The sequence below is a fragment of the Amphiura filiformis genome, chromosome 18, assembly GCF_039555335.1.
Source record: "Amphiura filiformis chromosome 18, Afil_fr2py, whole genome shotgun sequence".
Classification (NCBI taxonomy): domain Eukaryota; kingdom Metazoa; phylum Echinodermata; class Ophiuroidea; order Amphilepidida; family Amphiuridae; genus Amphiura; species Amphiura filiformis.
The window spans coordinates 36948751-36973128 of record NC_092645.1 but is presented as its reverse complement, the minus strand read 5'-3'; the positions used below and the strand labels follow the sequence as shown (position 1 = coordinate 36973128).

Below are 24378 nucleotides of genomic sequence, written 5' to 3'. Positions count from 1 at the left end.
CCAGTGAGCGCCAGCGACCCGAGTGGTAAAGACGCTCTACAGTGAACTATAAACATTTTTTTTTATAATTCATTATTAGACCTTTTAATGTGGTAAATGATTATCGGCTTTGCTGGATGAAAACTCACATTTCCACCATTTTGCCTTAAAATAGTGGATTACATTCAAATTTACAAACACATCCGGAAATACATAGTCGCAGAAGTACCGGCGTATGGATCTTGTCTCCAAAAACGGGCATGTGAATGATCACATAATAATATACCTTAAACTGAAGTACGTTTTAATTGACTCTTCTATTGGAAATCCATACACCCTCTGTTGAAGACCTGAATCTCACAGGGTGACAATGGAGTCACCTTTTTAGGTAATCCCTTTTGAAATTCACACTCCCTTTGTGGGAGATTAAGGTCAAATCCTCCATAGGGTGTGTGTGGAATAAATTGAATGGCCCTAATTTGTTACCAAATGATAACCAAGACTAGATAATCTGATCAATTCCGGAACCAGGACACATCCTGAACAAGCTACTCATCAATACCCTCTTAGAATTATTCACCACGTATCCGGAGTGTTCTACCATTATAATACTACTGTGAGAATCTAGAGCATCTGTTTAAAGTGTGTTGCTTAAAGAAGAAGAATATTGGTAAACAAACTCGAGGAGCAGAATGTTGTCAACTTTGAAAAAATGTTATGGCTTATATCGTCAGCTGTTGGGTTGCGAGTACTTGGGGCCAAACCGGAGGTATGTATTATAGACGGCACCCAGTATTGTGCCTGTTTTTCATATAACTATAATACATTATCGAGGTGCATAATTAATTGAAATCTCGCTTAATTGGTCTTTTGCGATAAACATTTTCTTAAGGAGGTATATGACGACGAGAAAATATGAAATACAGAAAATATGACGATAATACTGCTTCCTTTCTTTCTTCCTGTCTTTCTTCCTTTCTCTGTTTCTTTCTTTCTTTCTTTCTTTCTTTCTTTCTTTCTTTCTTTCTTTCTTTCTTTCTTTCTTTCTTTCTTTCTTTCTTTCTTTCTTTCTTTCTTTCTTTCTTTCTTTCTTTCTTTCTTTCTTTCTTTCTTTCTTTCTTTCTTTCTTTCTTTCTTTCTTTCTTTCTTTCTTTCTTTCTTTCTTTCCTTCTTTAGTTCTTTTTTTAACTAGCATATAAACTGTTTTAAAATGTCAATTTTACAGAATACCTCGGCTGTTACAGTGCAGTATCATTATCATTCATACAGTTCTCCACCACTCTCACCCCTTCGTCCTGCATATCGTCCTGTTGGTCCAGCAACTATTCCTATGCTGGTGTTTCATACAGGTACTATCTTCCAGCATGCACCTGCACAAACTCATTGGAATTGGCTTCACTAATCTCTGATGAATACTGCAGAGTATCGTGTCCGCAGGAAAAGCATCTGGCGTGTGGTGGTTATGGGGTCAATCGGATATTCAGTATTGGTAAGCTTCATTATGACTCTTATTATGAGAAATGCCTTGATCTTGAACTACATGACCGGGTTGTTTTACTCCCAATATTCGTGTTTACTTTTTTACTAATTCCTAAAAATATCAATTCAGTTAATTTTTATAGTACCAATTTGGTCTGAATGATAAACGCACGTCGCTTTAATTATAGTCACAGTCAAATTTCATTTAAGTCATTTTCAAACAAATACTATACTTTATTAAGTTTAAAATGCCATATGATTCGATATAGTGATATTAGTCGTTGATGGGCGGGAAAAATCTGAAATATAATTCCTAATGTCAAATACAAGACCGACACTATAAAAAAAGGTGGTCCCTATTGACATAAACCTCATTATGTGCAATTACTGTCAAATTAGTGTCTGTGTTAATCGTCTATAAACTCATTTAAGGTCACTGCGTTGTTTAAGAAATATAATCTACCTCGAAATCAATGTATTGAATTTACATATTGTAAAGAACACCAACCTACAAAGTCTAAAAAATAACCACACTTGACAGAAACCACAGAATCTTGGACTCAAAATGTCAAAATAAAGATCCCTTTAAAAAACAGATCGCTGTTCTCGTTTTTTATTCGTATAGTACCACCAACGACCGTTGAACCCACAAGAACAACTCCTACCAAAGTATTTCAGGATTCTTCGACAGCTGAAATGACAACACTTGTTCCGGAAATAACTACCATGGTAACGACTCAAATTATCGTGACGGAACAGGACGTGACTTTTACGGAAGATACTTCGTCCGAGGGTAGAGATCTATCGACGTTGTTTGTTGACGGAACTGAATTCCCTAAAAGGCAAACAGGTAATGAATTTGAATTAATATAAATCAATGGAGTGGTTACCACAGTTTATACTTTATACCCATCCAATAATGACCAGGAAACATACCCAGAACAGGTGGATAAAGTGGGTGAAATGAGAATAGGGATTCTATCATGTTTCACCGTTGTTCATCACCGTTTAACAATGATGCGTCCGCATCATCTGCGTGGTTTACCTTGCGAGGGCAGATGAATGAACCCGTTTTTATAAAATATGATTGAATCCTGGGCCTCAAGGAAGAACAGATGATTAATTGGATTTTCAACTGATTGAGTGTCCCAGGTTAAAGAAGAAATAAAACAAACAAACAAACAGACAAACAACGAAAACAAGCTAAAGATCGTCCAATTCACATGAATATTTCATGATGAATGCCCGGTTTACAATAAGATTGATGAAGTCTCTGTTAATCATGGTTACATCAACAATAGAAACTACATATTCAAACGAACATGTTTGCTGCTTCCTCCAAAATCATGAATTCAACGTGTATGTTTTGGGCGAATTTTACGCGATTACACGTAATTCGTATGCGCGCTTCCGTTAACTTGCGTCTGCGTATACGCTACTGTAAAACTGTGTATTCATCAAGGCTTAACAACGGTTCGGTACTGTTCAAAGGTTGTTAAATCATGAAAGACGGATTTTAGGTTTTTCATACATTACGCTTCAGACACCTTACACAGTTTATCATGTGTCACCAAAGAATATTAAGCCAAGAAGAGTGTAATGACTCACTTATGGCTCACTCTGGAACAATGCTTCCAGGATGACACAAGTTTACCACCTATATCAAGATTTTGACAACTAACAACCTGAGATGAAACTGGACAAAACAAGATCGTCTGAGGTAGCTGATTCATTATCTGGGTCATAAAAATATTATGATAATATAAATGGCGTGCGTCCTAATTACAGATTAAAGAGGTATTTCAATCAATTGTTTGATCACTTATCATCTTTTAATTACAGATCTGGAATTATGGTATATTTGCGGAGCAATTTCGCTCGTATTTATCGTCAGCCTTGTTATCGTTGCCTTTAATATCAGAAACAATGGACGCAAGTGGTCTCACCCTAAATCTTTTGATCCAGAAATTGCGCGACCACGTGCCAGTGATAACATCTATGATGAAGGAGATATGCCGAAGTCACCAATTTATCAAGAGGTTGATACTGACGATGAGCGTGCCGCTTACACAGAGGTACCGGAAACAGCCGGTCCAGAACCAAATGCGTTTTACCATACGGTACATCGGCCACAAAGTACAACTGCAGATGACGAAGTGAAGTATGGGAATACAGGCGTAATGCTCGCTGGGGGCGCTATATATGAAGACGCCACATAGCAGTTCTGTTGGTTCGGTGGAAAACGCATTGTATTCAAAGTCAACAAAGGTGTCTCAGAGCTCGGTTGGATCTGTTGAAAACGTTATTTATGATAACAGTAAGTACGATTACTCCAAAAAAGTTTCAAAAGACAGACAATCAACGTCTTACAAACAATCATGCAGTTCGATTGGATCGGTGGCCAATGTCATATACCAAAGCGGGAGCACTTATCGTCGCGAGAGTAGGAATAGTGATGTATTTTCTCCATCGCCTTCTGTGACGTCATTTGAGGGTAATGCTGCTAATGTACTTTATGAAGCTGCTCGGTAGGATAGACATCTATCGTAATCAAATGTTACGTTCACCCCTGTATATCCTTAACAAAGACACATGTATTATGTCAATACCTGTATTCGTTAGTTCTGATTAAGACCTTATTTTGTTGATATTGGTTGAGAATTAAAGAAACGGTCGATGGCTTAGAGCCAGAACTGGCTATGTCCATTTGTTTTCTCAATTACATGTTACTCATTTCGGCAACAAATGTACGGTTATTTATGCCCTCCATAATAAATGCAAGTAACTTTGGGGTATATGCATGGTCACTTTAACAGTTAGTTTGACGCAAATGACCATGCATATACCCCCAAAGTCTTATGGAGGGCAGAATTAACCGTCCATTTGTTACTGAAATGAGTAACATGTAATTGAGAAAACAAATGGACATAGGTGGTTTTGGCTTTATGCCCTCGTGGTGATCCAAAAACCTATTAAAGTAAGAAACGAAATCAAAAGTTGCACTTTTGTGATGTAATCAATGAAAACACGACGCTAGTTTTAAATTTAATTTTGAATTGGTATTTGCTTTAGTTTTTGGATAGTCGTGTTTCTATTTCAATAAATGAGATCTAAAGTTTAAGTTAAAAGATGCAGCTGGTATTGGCTGCTGGTATTTATATTTACTTATCTTTGAATCTATTTCAAATGGAAAAAGAGAATTATTATACCTGTATCATGATAAAAAACAGTAAACACTCAGAACGCTAGTCAATCGATGGCTATTGTGGTACCAGACCCACTCAGTCACTTAATTAGGCACGATCGAAACGATGGAATTCGGTGTTGAAATTAGCTAAAATTTTAGTTACATCTTGTCACTTCATAATTAATTTCTTGGTCAAAGGAAAATTTACAATTTTGATTTCTTCGGTAAATTGTCAGAAAAAAAAACCTATAATGCTTGGTACTTTGGTTTTTTTTAAAACCCTGGCGTTAAACTTACGTGAAAAAAATAGGCTTCTAGTGTAAGATTTTCGATTTTTACAAGCTTCAACTGTTGAAGATTGAAGACACAATTGAAGACACAATTTCGTGCCTAATTTTAACACCAGGATTTTTTTAAGTATATCCAAGCACCATACTATTTTAATCCGACATTACTGAAAAAATAAAATTATTGTTTTTTATTCGGCCATTTTGGACGCCATCTTGGGACCACTTTCCGGTAGCCTGATTTTTTATAACTTTTTTTTGTGTCATTTTAGGTCCCATAGTACCAAAATTAGTTAAAAAACCTTTTGTTGAAATTTACTGTATATCACCTCATCAGTATCGGATTGACGCCCTTTCCCAAACGGATCAGAAGAATCCTTATTACAGGCGTGCACCCACTGCAGTTGCTTAGCAGTGTAATTTTAGGTTCTAATTTCTCAGACGCATTGTGTATCATGAATGTTAGCTTCATAAAACCATGTAAAAAGTGAAATTACATAATAATAATCATAAATGCATAATAAAATATAATATAGCTGAATTACAAAGATAATAACTGCATTATGTTGTTTTGTTAAGAAATAAAGCAATCTTTATCCGATACCAATATTGTACCATGTGCGGTTTTCTCTTGACATTATTTTTGAGTCAATATTCGATTTTCCATGTTTTTGTTGTCTGCAGTTTGACCAAAAGGCACCCCCGGGGGGTCACTAAAAAGGGTGACGTGGTTGTGCGGCCACATTGACCCCCATTTTCAACTTCCAATGACCCCCTTTTTTGTTTTACTGAACCCCGTCTCACCCAATGACCCCTTTTTTATTTTACTGAACCCCATCTCACCCTATGATCCTTTTTTGTTTTACTGAACTCCATCTCACCCAATGACCCCCTTTTTTGTTTTACTGAACCCCACCTCACCCAATGACACTTTTTTTGTTTTAATAAACCCCATCTCACCCAATGACCTCCTTTTTGTTTTACTGAACCCCATCTCACCCAATGACCCCCTTTTTGTTTTCCTGTCACCTAAACACACAATTTTTTTTCCAAATTTTTGTGCAAAACCCCATTTGATCATTATTTTTCTTCACTTTTTTTCAAAAAGTTTTACACATTGAAAATCATCGACTTCACTGTAGAAACCAATGGTGGGCCTCATCACCCTTTCCTCTAGGGTCATCTTTGATGGCCCGTCCTACCCTCGGGTAAGGTGCTGGGGTTAAAATGTTAGCACTAAAATGATCGCAAATATTGGATCTACGATTAGCTTAAGTCGTTTGGGCGTAAACGCGTGCGTTTTTTTAATGACCGATAAAAAATCTTAAGGGGTGGTAACTAAGCCCTTCGTAGTTTTAGGGTGAAGTTTATTTTCACAATAATAATCCTTTGATCTCAGCAGAACATACGTGACATTATCTAATCCTCTCTGACCAAAGTCGAAAGTTTTGAAATTTAGTTATTACAACTCATGAACTACCAACTTGCTCTGTACCTATAAGATGTACCTAAAGCTGCTAGCTATAAGCTGTACCTCTGTACCTAAAATCCGATTTCCCTGGTGAAGTTTTATATTCATTTTCTGGTAACTTTAGGCTTAATGTGTATTTGAACCTTATTTTTGCCTATATTTCAATTTCATTATTGCCTACTTAAGTTTGATTGGATCATGTCATATTATGGTCATAAGTGTTTGCAATAGAGGAAGTAATTTAAAATCATATAGAAATACTGTCCTGTTGTCCTCCAACAAACACAGAGTTGTGTCCGTATTATCTTTAAACGGGCGCACAAAGTTTGCCAGAAAATGTTGAGTTAGGCTATTATTAATCTTTTTTTTTCAAGAGTTTTTAAAACATTTTGCCAATTACGTTTGCAACTATTACTTTTTAAATTAAAACTTGCAAACGGAAGTGGCATAATTTGTTTAAAACATTTACAAAATCTTTTCTTTCATTTTTTTTGCAAGTTTACAGTTTCATTTGGTGAACATGGTGAACATTATAAAATACCTTTTGGTAGTATTAATTTAAAACTTTTTATAATCATGATCTTTAACCCAAAATAAAAAAAAAATGCTTTCAAAACGCTCTTGAAACATTTATGTGTTTTCTGGGCTAACAAAGCTCCAAAGATAATATTCGTATTTTGTTTCAAAATCAGAATACCGAGACTTTTTCAGTTATACTTCGACAAAAATGAATGTCTAGTCAATATAAATTTGACTATAGAAAACATATTATTCGAACTATAATCTGAGATTCTACACATACTTTTATTTTATGAAACTAAAACGCCCGAAAGTCAGTAGGGCTGATGAAGGATCCAAGTGTGGTTAAAAAAATGTATCACCCATAAAACAGTAAAAGTAAGTCCAGTTGAATATATATAACTATAATTATATTAATATTGACCAGAGGATGTTTAAAGACATTCCCACAACCCAATGGGGTTTCTGACCTTGTATGTCTGGCTTTTGTACATATGTGGTACAGTTGATCATGCCTTGCATTGGAATTGTGTGCAAATATCTGGTGTTTTCATCCTATTATTTAACATTCATAACATCGAGACTTAGGAATAAAATTAATGCAGTGGGACAATATGAATGTTTCCTGTAAGAAAATCAAATATCAGTCCTAAGTCTCAACTATTAGCTTGTTGGCTGCAGTTTTAAAATTACCATTTTGTGTGTGTGGCAATTGGGGACTTTGCCTTTAAAATTAGGTTATATTGATCAAATTTCCCAATCATAGTGCATTGTAGGAATGCCTTTAAGCCTCCTCTGAATATTGACCATAGAAACTAATTTAATCTCGTGACACAAGGAGGTGACAGGGTTGTGCATTTGTTTTTCTACTATAAAATTTAAAGTTTTGGTATCTACTTCCTGTGCAGAGCTGGTGGTTGACAAACAAAAGGAACAGGATCTTCCGGTGTTTAGGCTTGAGCCTTGTTTAATACTGCCTACGCGTAGTCTGTGTGTTAAAGCTGAATCATTTTATTCGGGTATCTTCATAGAAAACGATGTTTTATATTATACATGTCACACTCTGTCTGTAATTTGTATATGCTAAAAAGATTGGATTTACCAATTGGAATTATACCAAAATGGCGTTATTAGATTTTAGTGTTTTTACGTCGGTGGAGAGATTTTGCGGTTTTCTTTTCATAAGTGTTTTAATAGGGACGGAATACACGGCTGCGAAGTATAGAGGTATGTTATTAAACATTTGCAAAATGTATATAGGTTTAGCCGGATGTTTATTGCTTTCGTGTAATACAAAATGACGACGGTGATACAGCTCCCACCGAAATTCGGTCGGAATCTTTTATCAGCATATAATTAATTTTGCATAAGTATAAGTATTAAAATATTTTACTCCAACAGATATACGTCTTATCGGTGACGAAAGTCTTCACAAAGGGGCTTTGAACATATTAAATGATATTAACTGGGGAACAATATGCGGGAACAAATGGAGTAAAACCAACAGCGATGTTGCTTGCCACCATCTTGGATTCCCTAATGCGTCATCAATAACCGTAGAGGGCGGTAGATTTCGAACTATAGGTGACGATATGTGGCTTGGTGATGTCCAATGCAATGGAGGTAAGGAGCCTTTTTAACAACATGTTCGATAAGAATTATTATAACGGCTATAATAATGAGAACAAAAAAAACTCAAAAAACCCAAAAAAAAAACACCGAAAACTGATACCGTTCTTAAATTTATAAACAGTGGATGACTGGATGGTCACCAGATTCATCCTTCCTTTAATAACAACGGTATGGATACCTTATCTTTATAACACTTTCATTGGTTTCATACTAAAAAAAAAACACCTTCCGACAAAATCTGTATTTAACCCTATATTTTTATACTGTGTTCTACCTTTACATGTGTCACCAAAACAATCTGATAACAAATTGTGAGTGCCCTACTTGAGTGCATCCACTTTTTGACAATACAGGTCAAATGTCACCCCATCCCCCGTCCCCACATACATTTCAAGCGGGATTACCGCTAATGCCCAGTGGTTTAGACATTACAATCAAACATAATGTATATGGAGGGAAGCAATCGCATTTTGTTATACATTTATTTATGTTTGTTAATTGTAACCATGTTTGTTTTCAGATGAAACCCATATCTGGGATTGCTCACATACGGAGAATCCTAAATGCGAGAACACCCAAGAGATTGGACTAATATGTAACGGTAAGACTAGTGAATACAAATTAAATACACATTGTTCAGTAAGGCATCAAGTCTAGTTTTTGCAAGAGATGCTTGGAAGCTATTAAAAGACATGTAATTAATTCGCTGAATCAAAAAAGTCGGGGTTATCTTAACTTTTATCTTAACAGTTATTAGAGTTTATTTTTGATTAAATTACTCATTTATGAAAAATAGTTGTCAAACAGAATTTAGAACATAAAATGCATTTTAAAATACGATAAAAGCATGTAGAAATATGTAGCTCCTTTTTGGCCGAATTTCATAAATGGTTATTATATTTCTCTCAATGAAGGGGATAAAGGTGGCAACAAAACCTACTTACTTGATGCATAACTAAATCAGTCTATATGTTCCAAACTTTAAAACAAGATAATTGATCGAATAGTTTTAGGGATTATACCCAAATTTCTTAGGGGACTTGCATATTTGGATACATGTATGTATGCAGTGGAATGGAATCAGCCATGGTGACCATTACCAACTTGCCACTGTCAGGACTGTGACGGTATGACCCCAAAGAATAGTACACAACGTTCGCGGCTAGTAACCACCAGACAAGCATGTGTTTGCTCAAACCACGTGAACTCTAATTTCATGGTTTATATAAATTAAAACTTTGGACACAAGCTAAACAATCAAATTTTTTTTTTTCAGTTCCTGGATACCTTGGTTGTTATGGCAACAATGCAACAGATTGGGTTCTCAACGCCGGCCATATTCGCTCCAAGGCATTGACGATTCAAACGTGTCTTGAGTTCTGTAAAAAGCAAAATTTTGAAATAGCTGGTTTACAAAAAAGTGACTGCTACTGTGGGTATGACCATGATATCTACTACAGGCTTGGGCAATACGATGATAGTGAGTGCAATATTGTGTGTACCGGAAGCAGAGACGACGCATGTGGAGGGGACAACAAACTTTCTATTTATAACGGTAAGTTGTTATTTAGATGACAACCGTTTTTGTTTTGTTGTTGTTGATGTTATTGATAAATGCTTACTATAATACTATTTTTATCTATTTATCTATTTCCATTTTATTAAAACTATCGGGAAGAAATGATGTATATAAGATAGTCTTACCGTATTATCAGTTATGATCAGAAGTGAGGTTCTTGATCGAATAATAATCACAAACGACAATTTGGCCAAGCCACGTGGGGAAATCTCATCAATGTAAGCACTATTTTTCAGGGGTGCCCAGGGGGTCAAAACAAAATACATCAAAGTCTTTTTAAAACACGTACATTACAATAATAATATGAGAAATACCGATATTAACATATAATTACACATACAATATACTTTATAAAAAAACAATATGTAAAAATTCATTTAAATACCCATGCCAGCAGGGATTACATTAGATGCACATATATTATGTAGGAGCATTTTCAATATCAAAATTGCACGAGGAAAAGTAATGAACTAAAAATGGTGTTATGAACATAAAATTTGCTTGAGTGCTCTGAGACTTCCTGGAAGGGATTTTTTTCTTATTAAAGGTAATTCATTTAAAGACACCCCCCCCCCTTAATATATAGTAGCGGTAGTCAGAATTATTTTTGCATGATGGTAAAGTGCCAGTTCAACTATTTCATGTAGTAAAATGATTTAAAAAAAGATATTTATAATAGTAAACTAATGATTCGTTTCCCCGACATTGAAGCCCTAAATACCAGTTGATTTAAACAAATCAAATTTAAATTATTACTAATGACCATTTACCACCTAAGAATTGAGTACTTTGATTATATAAATACTATGTCTTGATTGCCTACCAATGAACTGTCTGATTCTTTATAGTTTCCGCAAGTTTCTGTAACGACCTTGACGCTCCAGTTGGCGGTTGGTATAAAGGCGAGTCCACGTTTTTTGGAGAGTCATTGACATTTGGATGTAATAATGGGGTTGAACTGATCGGAAATGACGACATACGATGTATCATTGGTAGTGAACAACATGAGGTCAGATGGAGTGCTCCATTACCTTACTGCTTTGGTAAGTAGTATCTATGAAATTGTAGGCCTACTTGGTTAATAAACGCGTATCACTTGTTGGGAGTGAAATTTTACAAAATAATGCACTTGTACTGAGATGTTGATGCGTCTAATGCACGAGCCCCGACGTTGATCCACAACCTAGACGTTGATCCACAACCCTTTAGCACACTTTACAGGTTGTTGCTGACCGGGTTGTTGCTTACCACTAAGGCCCTACATCATTCCATGAACCATTTTTACAACAATTCAGGGACTTTGCAGCTTCAAGAGCGCACAACCTAGACATTCCACAAATAATCTTCACAACCGGGATCAGCTCCCCGAGTTTCATACGGGTTACAACGAGACAATTAGCAGTAAGTTCCTTGTCCAGGGGAATTTCAAGCTAATTTCCACGAGAGCGTACTAGGCGCCGCCAGGGTTCGAAACCGCAACCTCTCGCCAGCTAGAGGTGTTTGTGCTCAAAAATTGATAAACAATAAAGCCAACACACATAGGGAACGGTATGGTTTCAATACCTGGTATCCCAAGGCTCATAGGGTTTACGTTTTCCACCATGTGTACTATTTTCATACCTGTTACTTACTATTTCTCACAACTCACTAACTGCACTTCATATTGAAATGTAAATGCGACTTCCTTAACTCAGTTCCAATAAGATCAACGTATTACTCTGCAGAAACTGTATTATTTAAGCAAACTGATCAAAACTGAAGGAATATGACAATGAGGCCCCGACTCGCCTTAAATGGTGTGAATCGCAATCTTTTTCTGAAAATACATAATTAAATATATAGGCTGTATGTTTTTGTTTGATTCCATAAGGGATGTCTAAAAGGCATTGCGAAATAATTCGAAAGCTTCACACTTACTACGGTACGGTACTTAATGTAACAGTTTGAAACATAAACATCTCAAAAAAAGTAATTACCCCCCCCTCCTCTCCTTAAATAATGACTGTTATTCAAAAACGGGCTGTTGTATTACAAATCTGTAAAATGCGTTGGAAGCAAAATTTATTTCTGCGCATTTGGACACCTTATTTGACATGATAGCTCAAAACACCGGTCAATTTAATGTAGTGAGATCCAGATTTGAATGGTCCTCTTCCAAAACTACAAAAACACTCAGATAACATTACACAGATTTCCTTTGACTATACTGAATACAAATCAATAGAATTTACTGCAACTTTCATATCTTGGGTTCCATTGATTTAAATGTACGTTGCGACGTCAATATGCCCGGAATTGAATTCCTGGTATACGTGTTCAAATGCCTCCATTCACAATCTCCATCATATCTTCAAGAACTGATTTCGGTTAAAACATCATCTGTATATGACACACGTTCGTCAAAGGACAAAACACTGCTATCTCAACCAAAAACCAAAACACATACTGGTGATCATTCATTTCAATCATGTCCACTCCGGATATGCATACTGCAGTTACTGTCCGTTTTTCTATACACAATACACAGTGCTCTTACAAATAGCCTACGTTAAAAGTATGGGGATATGCCTAGTTAACGTCGCTGTGTGAAAAATAACCGGCCAATATCAAAAGTACTCTTCTAAAGTTCTAGAAAATATAGTTTTGTAACATGTTCTAAATTTTGAGCTAATTTAGATGTTTGGAAATATGCGTACTTTGGTGTTTTAGTTAATGTTATAGGTAATAGTACATTGCCTAGTTAACGTCGCTGTGTGAAAAATGACCGGCCAATATTAAAAGTACTCTTCTAAAATTCTAGACAATATAGCTTTGTAACATGTCCTAAATTTTTAGCTAATTTAGATGTTTGTAAATATGCGTACTTTGGTGTTTTAGGAAGGATATGTAAACGACAGATAACACCAACAAATATGAAGAAATTATTTCCAAACCGTGTTAAGTCTGCAAACCACCATGTTTCTCATTTTCAAGAACGCTGGTTAACAATAAGCACGTATTGTCTCATTTCGTAAACAAAGACCACACACAATAATTATTGTTCTCTAGCGCTCGCTTTATAATCGTTTACTCAACTGAAAGTATAATACCAGCTGATTGCTCCATTGTACGTGTAAAGCAGACACATATGTTGTGTGTATTTAACCAGAGAAGATATGATTTAATCAGTTGAGCTGTTTTCAATGAGTGTTATCTTGGTTTAATAGCTTTTAATGGGGTTTAAGTCCTGCAAAGGTCGAGTTGAATTCTACTGTAGACATGACTGCATCATGGGAAGTCTCTACCTCGTGACATCAGGGAAGCTGGTAACTCCAGCTCTTCAAAACAAACCTGAAAACATACCTGTTCAGGTTTTTTTTTTCATGCTCTTATCCAACTGTCATGACATATACTATACTTTGTATTGTGTGTATTAGTTTATGTCTCTGGTTCATGTACCTGTATATATTTTCTTGTAAAGCGCTCCGTTCTTTGTGGGCGCTTAATAAATGTATATTATGTTATGTTATGTTATTTGTAATACAATAACTAGCCCGTTTTTGAATAATGACCATTATTTAAGGGACAGGTGGGAAATTACTTTTTTGAGATGTTATAGACGTTAGTTGAGAGGAGGATAATTATAGGCTGGTAACTATAGAAACACTAAGTACCGAAAACTTTTACGGCGTTATCATTCCTATGATTTCTTCATGTTTTTCAGGCGTTACAGCAGCACCGACACCCGCGAAAAACAGGAACCATATTAAGTCTCCGGATAATCCCTTGCTACAAGAAAATGGTAAGCAAGATATACTCATTACGTTTTGTTACCTGAGAGATTTGATCATGTCTCACCTCCTTTTTCAACCAAATCGACGGTAATAACTCTTTTAGTGAGGGATCGACATTTAACCACAAATTGCCTCAGGCAAAACTCACGTCCTGGGAACCAAATACCACACAAGGTCATTTTATGTAACTCATTGACCCATTTGTGTTATATACTACCTCTAGCTATAATGGCATCCTTGTGATCTGGTCATCTCATTGACCTCAGGAGGGAATTCAATTTTTGATAAATTCTCTCCAGGTAGTAAAATGTAATGTCAAGGTAAAGGTTAAGTCATGGAATAGTAAATTCTCACAGGCCTTAGTGTTCATGGCGTTTAGGCTACAGTCCCTTAAATCTAGTTGTTGTAGCGGTTCGGCGCACCTCCCGCACAGCTATTCTGTTTATACCTTCGAAGCTAAATTGCATGCCGGTACTTATTTTATACACCACTGCAGTGTAGATAGAGAAAATGAAGACCTGAGCGCAAGAAGACCGTAAGTCCACTTGGCCACTCAACATGTATACACTAAAGTTACGTATAGTTTCTTAGGGTTTTATAATGTTTTATACATGTCCCAGGGTGAAACATCATGAAAGGTTGTGAAAGATTTGTTTTGGCCCCTGAACATGTATAAAACATTATCCAACTATATGAAACTATACGCAATTTTAGTGTATACATGTTGAGGGCCAATGGTCTTCTTGCGCCCAGGTCTTCAAAATATAGGTTATGGGTCTTTCTAAAGCTAGGGCATTAACCCGACAGAACCCCTGCTGGGGTTCAAACTCACAACATTGTGATAATAAAACTGAGCCCGTACAGCTAGGCTACCGTACCCTCTTCCAAACTCCAAGGCAAGTTGCTCTGATCTTAAAGTTGTATCCATATCACACATCAAGCAAAGTAATCAAACCGTTAAACTGAAGTTTGGAATTAAATTAAAATACTGTACTTACTATTTTTAGCAAAGCTACGTTGCGTGTGATACCTTCACACTTCATCAGGCAACTGACCCGCTGGATTGGTCATGTGACAGACGTTAAACTGTAACAAACACATTTCCCAGGGGTTAAGGGCTGTGGTATGAACGTTTGGACAGTACTTATTGTGGGACATTAGAGCACATCAGACATATCGAATTGCATTCTGAATACGAAGAATCTCATTCTGATATCAAATAATGTTGATTCTTTGAAATTCGCAATTCAATACACATTTTATGGCAAATCATTAAAATTGATATTTTTGATATTTAACAGTACTTGAAGTAAACTTTATAAATCTGATGATTTATACTTAAAGTGTATGTAGGTGGGATGAAAAGCCGACGATCAATTGAAAATTTTGACCTTTCGTATTGAAGATATGGATTTTTTTCCCCAAAACACAAAAAAAAATTAGGTCTTTTTTGGGAAAAAAATCCATATCTTCAATATGAAAGGTCAAAATTTTCAATTGATCGTCGGCTTTTCCTCCCTGCTACATACACTTTAAGAATATGTCATTAGATTTATATAATTTACTTCGAGGACTGTTATATATCAAAATTTGAAAAATATCAAATTTTTATAATTTGTCATAAAATTTGTATTATATTGTGATTTTCAAAAATGAAAATTATTTGATTTCAGAAAGACATGCTTCGTATTCAGAATGCAATTCGATAGGTATGAGGTGCTCTCATGTCCACAAAAATACTGTCGAAACGCAATAAACGCTCATTTTAGATCCCTTAACATGGTTAAAATGTTCATTTCAAGTATTGATAACTACTTCTTCGTTGGATCATCCAATAAGCATTGATTTTCAGTATGCATTAGTATTGAATCACCATACACCCTTAAGGGGTACTACACCCCTGACCAATTTTATGCCTATTTTTGCATTTTTCTCAAAATTTATAGCGCATTGGTGACAAGTAAGATATGTATATTATAAGGGTAAGGACTACAACTACTGCACTAAAAAATCAGCAACTTAAGGCAAGTAGTTATTGATTTATTGATCAAAAATTGGGTTTCCCTCATTTTTGACTGTAACTCCACCACTGTTGTCTGTGTTGAAATACAATTTCCAGTGCAGTAGTTGTAGTCCTTGCCCCTATAATATATATACATATCTTACTTGTCCCCAATGCGCTATACTTTTTGAGAATAATGCAAAGAAAGGAACAAAAACCTTAACATCAGCCAAACAGTTATTTAACTAAACAGCGGAACTTTATTTCTTATGCTACTGTTTTTATTTCTAGGTGTGCTCGTATGGAGTATAGCCGGTGTGGCAGGATTTTTACTCATTGTTACTCTTCTGACGGTTATCTTCAGTGTCAGGTAATGTATTCGTATAATCATCTGTATAATATAGAAAGTGGCTATCAAATGATGACATGTGGGAAAGAAGGCTAGCCACATACCTTAAAAAAGCGCAGTGATTTATAGTGTGCTACGCACAGGCACAACGCCTAGACGTTGATCCACAAGCCTCAGCACACTTTACAGGTTGTCGCTGACCACTACGGCCCCACATCATTCAATAAACCATTTAACAACAAATCAGGGACTTTGCTGCTTCAAGAGCGCGCACCCTAGACATTCCACAAATAACCATCGCAACCAGGATCAGCTCCCCGAGTTTCGTACGGGTTACAACGAGACAATTAGCAGTAAGTTCCTTGTCCAGGGAATTTCAAGCTAACTCAATTTTCCACGAGAGCATACTATAGGCACCGCCAGGGTTCGAACCCGCAACCTCTCGCACCATAGTCGAACGCCTTAACGATTGAGCTAACTTGACTTGACTGCTAAAATCACTGCGCTTTTTTAAAAGTTGGTTTCATTTGCTGCGGTGGGTAACACCTTGTACCTACTGTGGCACGGGAGAAAGTGTTATTTGGAATGCTGATTAGCAAACATTAATATTTATAGTTTTATAGTTTTTCTTAGATGAGGGCAATATGTGGTCTTGAAATGGGGCCCAGTGACCAATCATATCAAGCAAACAAGCATTTTCCCTTTGTTTACTTTTTAAATAATGTGGCAATGACTAAGCGGACACCCTTATTAAATAAAAACCAAATATGTTCTTATTTCTTTGATTCCAATACTAGGTCGAAGAATAGGCGAAATTCAGGTGAAGCGGAAGAACATTCTGTTGATTTTGACCTCGAACCTGCAGGTCCTACCGGAACTTATCGACACTCTATGAATAGTCTCCATCTTCTTGATACTATACAAGACAATAAAGAAAACGTGACACAGGAGAAACAAGCGAAGACTGTTATGTATTTGAGAGAAGAAATGAAAGAGGGCGTCGGCATGCAAACTAATGCATTAGCAGTAATCCCATTAAGAGATGAGGAAGATATGGAATGGGACGAAGATATTGAACTTGATTCCGATCTTGAAATTGATCCAAGGACTTCGTCTATCGAGCATGTTGGACGAACTGCACTGTAGAATTGATACATTATGTACCTAATATGGATAGTTGTTTATTTTGCCACACATTATTGTTGTACACTCTAAGAAATAAAGTTTCTAAATAGAACCTTTTTGTCCTCTCAAAAAGGTTCTTTAAATTTGGAGAGCCCTCTAAAGAAGCGAAAACAGTTCTGTATTACATTTTGGGGGCCATTTCGACGGTTTTGGAACCATTTATGGTTCGTTAGAGAAGCTCTATGAGAGGACAACTTTAGAATCTTTATTTCTTAGAGTGTATAAAGAAACTATTATCGTCACCCTCATAACAAAACTGCCTAAGTCATTCTTACATGTTTCTCATTTGCAATTTTGATTTTCTAAGTAATATACCCAAATGAATCAAATTTCTGGCCGCATTCTTCATTAACTGGAAAACATCTCTGTGATGATTTAGGCAGTTTGTTATGAGGGTGACGTTATGATAAACCCCAGGTAGCACATATAGAGGAGGCGTTGACGAACAAGATGATGACAATAATAATGTCATTTTTCAAGTTCAATGTACGATGTAAAATCTCAAAAGAATTGTGTAAAATTTTCCTAACCTATTTCGATGTTCGTATAAAATCTCATAACATTTGCGTAAAATTTTACCTAACCTGTGTTTTGTAAAAAAAGGAACCCTAGCCTGAAATATTACTCAGTAATTTTTTTTTACACAATTGCAATGGTTTTTTTTCGAATTGTTAGTTAATGTCTTACATAATTGCTCTGTAATGTTTTACGTGATTCGTCTGTACTTTTCTAATTTGGGCCAAGAAAGAAAATAACCAGACTTAAGGGGTGGGATATGAACGTTTGGACAGTATTTATTGTGGGACATTAGAGCACATCAGACATATCGAATTGCATTCTGAATACGAAGAATGTTCTTCTGATATCAAATAATTTTGATTTTTTGAAATTCGCAATGTAATACACATGTTATGGCAAATGATTAAAAATTGATATTTTTTGATATTTAACAGTACTCGAAGTAAATTTTATAAATCTGATGATTTATACTTAAAGTGTATGTAGGTGGGATGAAAAGCCGATGATCAATTGAAAATTTTGACCTTTCGTATTGAAGATATGGATTTTTTCCACAAAACACCAAAACAAATTAAGAATGTATGAAGTTTGTGCAACCAGCACAGGTATGGGGGTCAGGGCTGCAAATAATGTAAGTTTCTTACTAGTCCGGGAGACTGTGGTCAGCCGTGGGATTCCTTATATAGGTCCCAAAGAGCAAGAAAATCTTTGGTGGACAAATCTGAGTTGTGGCAGAGGGTGGCCATCTTGATTTTCAAAATGGCCGCCGTTTTGATATTTATTTTTACTATAACCTGAGTTGCAACGATCCTATCAGGCTAATTTTGGTGGCAATACCCACATTTCTAATACCAACGAATCCAAACAACATGATCCCAGATTGCTAGGGGGTCGATAAGACTGGCAGCCATCTTGATTTTCAAAATGGCCGCCGTTTAAACATTTTTTACCATAACTTGAGTTGTGAATATTTTATGAGTGTAATTTTAGTAGCAATACCCACATTGTCAACACCAACAAACAAAAAACAAAAACATGGTGCCAGATTTCTAGGGTAACAATGAGAGAATTAGCCATCTGGAATTTCAAAATGGCGGCCATTTATGGTCTATATTCAACAATGTCTGGCTTTGAATGTCTTATAAAGCTCTTCACCTTTCATGAGAAATGCTCAGATGCTTGCAAATTATTTTCTACTTCACTTCACCGAGAAACCCATTATTACTGACATAACTTCTCCTATTACAATAAAATGTTTTCACCCATTGAATGAAATCTGAGCCAGAATTAAAGGCCTCCAAGACCTGAAACAAATAATCATGCTCAACCGAGTCGAATGTTGTTCAATATCTAGCAACACTATAGAGCCAGAAATGTCATTAGAATCACAATAATCAATCAAATCAATAATAGTTCTAACCTTGACCTACCTTGACCTATGCCGTTCACTCCAACTGGGGGTTGAGTGGCGGCATCCGCATCACAATGTCCCGCCAAACTGTTCTGTCAACTGTTGTACGGCTGGCATTTACTATGGAGTTTAGGTTAGTTCTTTTGCAGTCAGCTAGCAGGCAGTCTCTCCACCTCTTTGGTGGTCTTCCTCTAGGTCTGACTCCCTGGATGTGACATTCAAAGGCCATCTTTGGAAGGCGTGAGGGAGGCATTCTCTGGACATGGCCAAAATAATGCAGTCTCTTCCGGGTTATTCTGTCCAAGATGGAAAATTCAACACCCAGGGTTTTGCGGATGATGGTGTTTCGGATCCTGTCTCTCCGTGTTACTCCCATTATCTTCCTAAGGCACATCATCTCAAAAGTGAGCAGTCGATTCTCATCCTCTCTTTTCAATGTCCAGGTTTCTGCTCCGTATAGCAATATTGACAAAACAAGGACCTTGTAAAGCTCAATCTTGGTGTTGGTTTGGATGTCCTTAGCACTCCAGATACTCTGTAGTCTCTGCACAGCTCATAGGGCTTTGCCTATTCGAAGTTTAATATCTTCTGATCAGGATCCTTTTTGGGTGATCTTTCCTCCCAGGTATGTGAACTCCTCCACCTGCAGAAGCTGGGTATTGTCAATTGTGATGTTCAGATGGGTGTCCTCTTTGCATATGGCCTGGACTTCTGTTTTAGCGATATTTATTTTGAGTCCAAAAGCTGAGCTGCTTTGATGAATGAGGCTAACTAGTGTCTGGAGGTCTTCTTCACTGTTAGCAATTAGTGCAATGTCATCTGCAAATCGTAAGTTGTTCACCACTTTCCTTGGATGTTTACTCCCATGTTGGTATCGTGCAGGGCATACAACATAGTCATCTCCAGTAGGATGTTAAAAAGTTGAGGTGAGTTTACACATCCTTGGCGAACTCCAACCAGGGTTGTAAACCAGTCTGTTAGTTTCCTCATTTACTCTGACAGTACTTGCAGATTTATTGTAGAGAGCTTTCAGGAGACAGGTGATTTTGTTTGGGAAACCAAAGAAGCCAAGTGCCTTCCAAAGTCCTTCCTGCCACACTGAGTCGAAGGCTTTTTCGAAGTCGATGTAGCAACAGAAAAGGGCCTTCCTCATTTCAAGATGCTTCTCAACTATTTGCCTGAGGGTGAAGAGTTGGCCTATGGTTTAACGTCCTGGTCTAAATCCTGCTTGGGACTCTCATAGAATTTCTTCAGTTCTTGTCATGATTCGGCGTTGTAGAATAAGTGTAATTACTTTGCATGCATGGCTAAGCAAGCTGATCCCTCGGTAGTTGCCGCAATCAATCTTGTCTTTCTTCTTGTAAATTGGTGTGATGATATCCCTCCCCCAGTCATCTGGGAAAATGTCGCTGTCCCATATTTTGGTGCATAGTATATGTAGGATTTCGATCCATGCGCTCCCAGCTGCTTTAAGTTCCTCTCTTCAGCTGTGATGTTGTCATATCCCGGGGCTTTGCCATCTGACATCATTTTAACGGCACTTTCAATTTCCTCTCGTAGGATGGCTGGTTCTTTCTTGCAGCTGGGCATCTGGGGAACACTTTGCGTTAGCTCCTCATCTGTTGGGTTCTTTTTATTGTATAGTTCTTGAAAGCTTTCTTTCCACCTATCCTTTACTTCCTCTGATTCAGTAAGAATCTGTCCATCTTTACTTTTGACTGTTTGCATTCTGATAGAGGCTTTTCTTGTAATTTTCTTTATGGTTGAGTGCACTTCTTTTGACTTTGCAGCCTGATGTGCATTGTCAACTTTTTTGCACAGGTCTTTGAGCCACTGATCTCGGCATTCCTTGACTTTTTTTTTTTATTTCACGACTTAAGAAGTTGTACCTACTTCTCTTGGTTGGGTCCTTTATTTTTTCTTGCTTTGCTCTACTTCGTTCATTTGCCAGTTGGATGACTTCCTCGCTAATCCATGGCTTTTCTTTGTGACCTTTTTTTGTATCCAAGGACTTTCTTGGATGTTTCGTTGAATGCTGTCTTGATTCCTTCCCACATAGTTTCAGTATCTGTGTCTGGTTGCTCCAGCAGTTGGGCAACTCTACCCCCTATTTCCACCTCATAGTTTTTCCTGTGTTCTGGGCTTTTTAGCCTGAAGATATCATATTGTTTCGGGTAGTTTGGTTTCTTTTTGGCATGGAATTTCAAGCGTATATTTGTTATCACGAGTTGATGATCTGATCCTACATCTGCGCTAGGGAAGCTTCTCGCATTGCTTACAGAGGTTTTCCATCGGTTACTGATAATAATGTAGTCTACTTTGTTGTGGGTCTTTTGGTCTGGTGACTCCCTTGTCCACTGTCGGCTGTCCTTCTTCTGTTTGAACACTGTGTTGGTTATAAAAAGGTTGTTTACTGCACAAAAGTTAACGCGGCTGTGTACTCTAGCCATTGTTTCTTTCTCAAAATTGAGTTTTTATGATATGTTTGTACCTTGTTATGTTTTTTATAAATACAAGGAATGAAAATCCAGATTTGTAAACTCCAACTGCAATATTTTAAGGATTTTATTTCACTATTCCACTCGTGTTTGAAATTGAAAAGGAAAGAAAATCTTTGTTGTACCAGCAAGGTACACGCGCGCAACAACTCATCGCGTTGCGTATCGCGCAATTTGTTAACGCACAAATACGCGACGCATACGCGACGCTTATCTGCATGCGCGGCGCATCTTATGGAAACACCACGGAAGCACTGATTTCACAAAAACCTAGTGGTCAAATGGCTCCGTTTTAGCTGATAAAATGTGGGTTTTTTCAAGTTCTTTCCCCGATTTAAATATCAAGTTATGAATGGATTTCGCTCAAACTTCTCAAGGGGCTGTGGATTTACCCGATGTTTACGTAATATAAGTTACAAAAACGAAAACTGTCGCATTCTCCTGTGAGATTCGATGAAAGTGCAAAATGTGACCACTTTAAACTTCAACGGCCATTATTTCAATGTTCATTTTCTCGGTAAAATGACGATTTAGGTACACGATAACTCAATAAATACAGCATCTATAGGTAAGCAAATATGATCATCGTAAAAGCATGATCGACTCAAGAAACGGTTTTCTCATTGTTTTATATTTTGGTCTATTTCCGATTTTGGGCATCATTTTGTGCAAATAGGCGTTTTTGAATTTTAAAAGTTCATTTTGATGCCTTATATGGTCAATATCTCAAAAAATAAGGCCAATATCAAAAAAAATAAAAAAACGTTTTTGGAATGGAGCCTCAAGATTGAGCTAAAAAACAAAATAAAATATTTTGGAAAGAGTGTTTTTTGTTATGATGTACCTAAAAAATATTGCCAAAAACTCACTTTTTTGTGATTTTCTTCAAAATTGTTGTTTTTACCCCAAATCTGTATTTATATTAAGATTTATTGATGTCTTGCCTTCATAAAAATGTATACTTTTATATGTTTTGCGCGAATAATTACAAAGTTATTGCACTTTTACTACATGCATGTCTGAGAGTACACAGCCACCTTAAGCAGCTTTTCTCCTCTGTCATTCCTTTGCCCGTAACCATGGTTTCCTATAACGTTCTCCCATTGTGTGCAATCACATCCAACTTTTGCGTTTAGGTCTCCCATAACAAGTAGGATGTCATTTTTTTTAGTCTTTTTGATCGTAGTTTGTAGAAGGTCGTAGAATTCTTCTACCATCTCTTCTGAGTCGGCTGTATTGGGTGCATAAACCTTGTAATTCAGCCATGGCGCCATTTTGGGTCTGGAATCTAGCTGATAAGAGTCTTGCAGAAATTGGGTTGTACCCTAAGAGGGCATTCTTGTTAAATAGAATTGCAACTTCGGCACGATGTATGGAGTCGTTTCCGGAGCACAACATTTTGTATCCTTTTGAAATGAATTCTCCAGAATCAATCCAGTGAGTTTCGGCGATTACAAGTATTTCCCATTTGTACTTCTCTATCTGATTCAATAGCATTTCAAAGTTGCCAGTCTGGTACAAAGTTCGAACATTCCATGTTCCAATACCTATAGTTTCTTTGGCAGATAGTAGTGCCGCCGTTCCCAATGGTTTATCAACACCAGTCCGGCTAATTGGGGGGTCAACTTGGTGCTAGTCCCGCTTTGGTCTTAACTTTGGGAAGACCATCAAATCTTCCAATTGGATTTAGGGTTGCTGCGTCATTCTGTTCTGCATGTTGTAGATCCATTGGTAGAAGTGGCTGGTTAGTAGCAGGGGCTTTAACCCTGGTGCTGTAAAGGCTCTTCATTGTGATGCAGTTTTGCTCAACATTATTGCCTATATTCCTCCCCTTCATGAAACCAGTTAATCATCATGGATAATTTCATGCAAAAAAGTTTAAGACGGTTAGCCATAAGTTTAGCGATGATTTTATAGTCTGTATTAAGAAGCGAAATAGGGCGATGGTTTTTAACAAAGAGAGGATCCTTATCATTTTTGGAAGTAAGGTAATCACACCATTGCGTTGTGAACTAGACATGAAGCCTTGATCAAAAGAGTAGTGATAACAATTTAAGAGCATGTCGCAAATAACAAAAAAAAACACTGTAAAACTCAGCTGGCAGACCATCATAGCCTGGGCTACGATTCATATTCAAAGACTTCAAAGAAGTTAAAATTTCGGCTTTGGAATTAGGCCTATTCAGCTTATTTTTACTTTCATCCATAAACTGGGGAATATCAAGTTTATCTAAATAAGAAATTATATTATCCTTATTGCTAGGAGAAGATTTGGAGGTGTATAATGTTTCATAAAAAGAATGCAGTTCATCGAGAATATCTTTCTGAATATTTTCTTCTCGCTAGAACGTTTCTCAAGATTGCAAAATATCTGAAACTTTTTTCGCCATGCTCTGCCCACTTAATCCTTGATCTAATTATCAAACCAGCCATTTCGTGATCAACAATTTTGTTTAAATCCTCTTTCAATGAATCCAATTGTTCAAGCAAATCAGAAAGCTGTTGTGG

At 36.8% G+C, this 24378-nt stretch overlaps 4 protein-coding genes across 5 annotated transcripts; 2 read left to right on the top strand and 2 right to left on the bottom strand.

The window, feature by feature from the left end:
* The first annotated feature begins 507 nt into the window (after positions 1–507).
* Positions 508–5546, top strand: LOC140138645 (uncharacterized). Of its 2 annotated transcripts, none has more exons than XM_072160387.1 (4): positions 508–748; positions 1249–1468; positions 2084–2308; positions 3301–5546. In XM_072160387.1, exons 1-4 carry the CDS (start codon positions 692–694, stop codon positions 3675–3677), a joined length of 879 nt encoding a protein of 292 aa, XP_072016488.1. In that variant the 5' UTR covers positions 508–691; the 3' UTR covers positions 3678–5546. The 2 variants fall into 2 exon arrangements, with proteins under 2 accessions (XP_072016488.1, XP_072016487.1); XM_072160386.1 differs by having other exon boundaries at positions 1205–1468.
* A 2341-nt stretch (positions 5547–7887) lies between these two features.
* LOC140138644 (uncharacterized) lies at positions 7888–17506 on the top strand. Its single transcript, XM_072160385.1, has 8 exons — positions 7888–8149; positions 8324–8545; positions 9075–9155; positions 9831–10109; positions 10982–11176; positions 13837–13914; positions 16200–16278; positions 17055–17506. The coding sequence occupies exons 1-8, from the start codon at positions 8044–8046 to the stop codon at positions 17401–17403; spliced, it is 1389 nt and encodes a 462-aa protein (XP_072016486.1). The 5' UTR covers positions 7888–8043; the 3' UTR covers positions 17404–17506.
* A 1900-nt stretch (positions 17507–19406) lies between these two features.
* Positions 19407–19748, bottom strand: LOC140139123 (uncharacterized). Its single transcript, XM_072160905.1, has one exon. It carries the CDS (start codon positions 19746–19748, stop codon positions 19407–19409), a length of 342 nt encoding a protein of 113 aa, XP_072017006.1.
* A 1591-nt stretch (positions 19749–21339) lies between these two features.
* LOC140139122 (craniofacial development protein 2-like) lies at positions 21340–23144 on the bottom strand. The gene is made up of 2 exons (XM_072160903.1): positions 22988–23144; positions 21340–21758 (listed from the first exon to the last, which is right to left on the bottom strand). Exons 1-2 carry the CDS (start codon positions 23142–23144, stop codon positions 21340–21342), a joined length of 576 nt encoding a protein of 191 aa, XP_072017004.1.
* Positions 23145–24378: the final 1234 nt, after the last annotated feature.

Bases quoted from the DNA above. Each gene is read 5' to 3' on its own strand.
- LOC140138645 (XM_072160386.1), top strand. From the start codon at position 697: ATGGCTTATATCGTCAGCTGTTGGGTTGCGAGTACTTGGGGCCAAACC. The intron at 1,469-2,083 runs GTAAGCTTCATT...TTATTCGTATAG, and splicing joins CAATCGGATATTCAGTATTG to TACCACCAACGACCGTTGAA. The intron at 2,309-3,300 runs GTAATGAATTTG...TTTTAATTACAG, and splicing joins ATTCCCTAAAAGGCAAACAG to ATCTGGAATTATGGTATATT.
- LOC140139123 (XM_072160905.1), bottom strand. From the start codon at position 19,748: ATGGGAGTAACACGGAGAGACAGGATCCGAAACACCATCATCCGCAAA.
- LOC140139122 (XM_072160903.1), bottom strand. From the start codon at position 23,144: ATGGCGCCATGGCTGAATTACAAGGTTTATGCACCCAATACAGCCGAC. The intron at 21,759-22,987 runs GTGATTGCACAC...TAACCAACACAG, and splicing joins CCTAAACGCAAAAGTTGGAT to TGTTCAAACAGAAGAAGGAC.
- LOC140138644 (XM_072160385.1), top strand. From the start codon at position 8,044: ATGGCGTTATTAGATTTTAGTGTTTTTACGTCGGTGGAGAGATTTTGC. The intron at 8,150-8,323 runs GTATGTTATTAA...TTACTCCAACAG, and splicing joins CACGGCTGCGAAGTATAGAG to ATATACGTCTTATCGGTGAC. The intron at 11,177-13,836 runs GTAAGTAGTATC...CATGTTTTTCAG, and splicing joins TCCATTACCTTACTGCTTTG to GCGTTACAGCAGCACCGACA.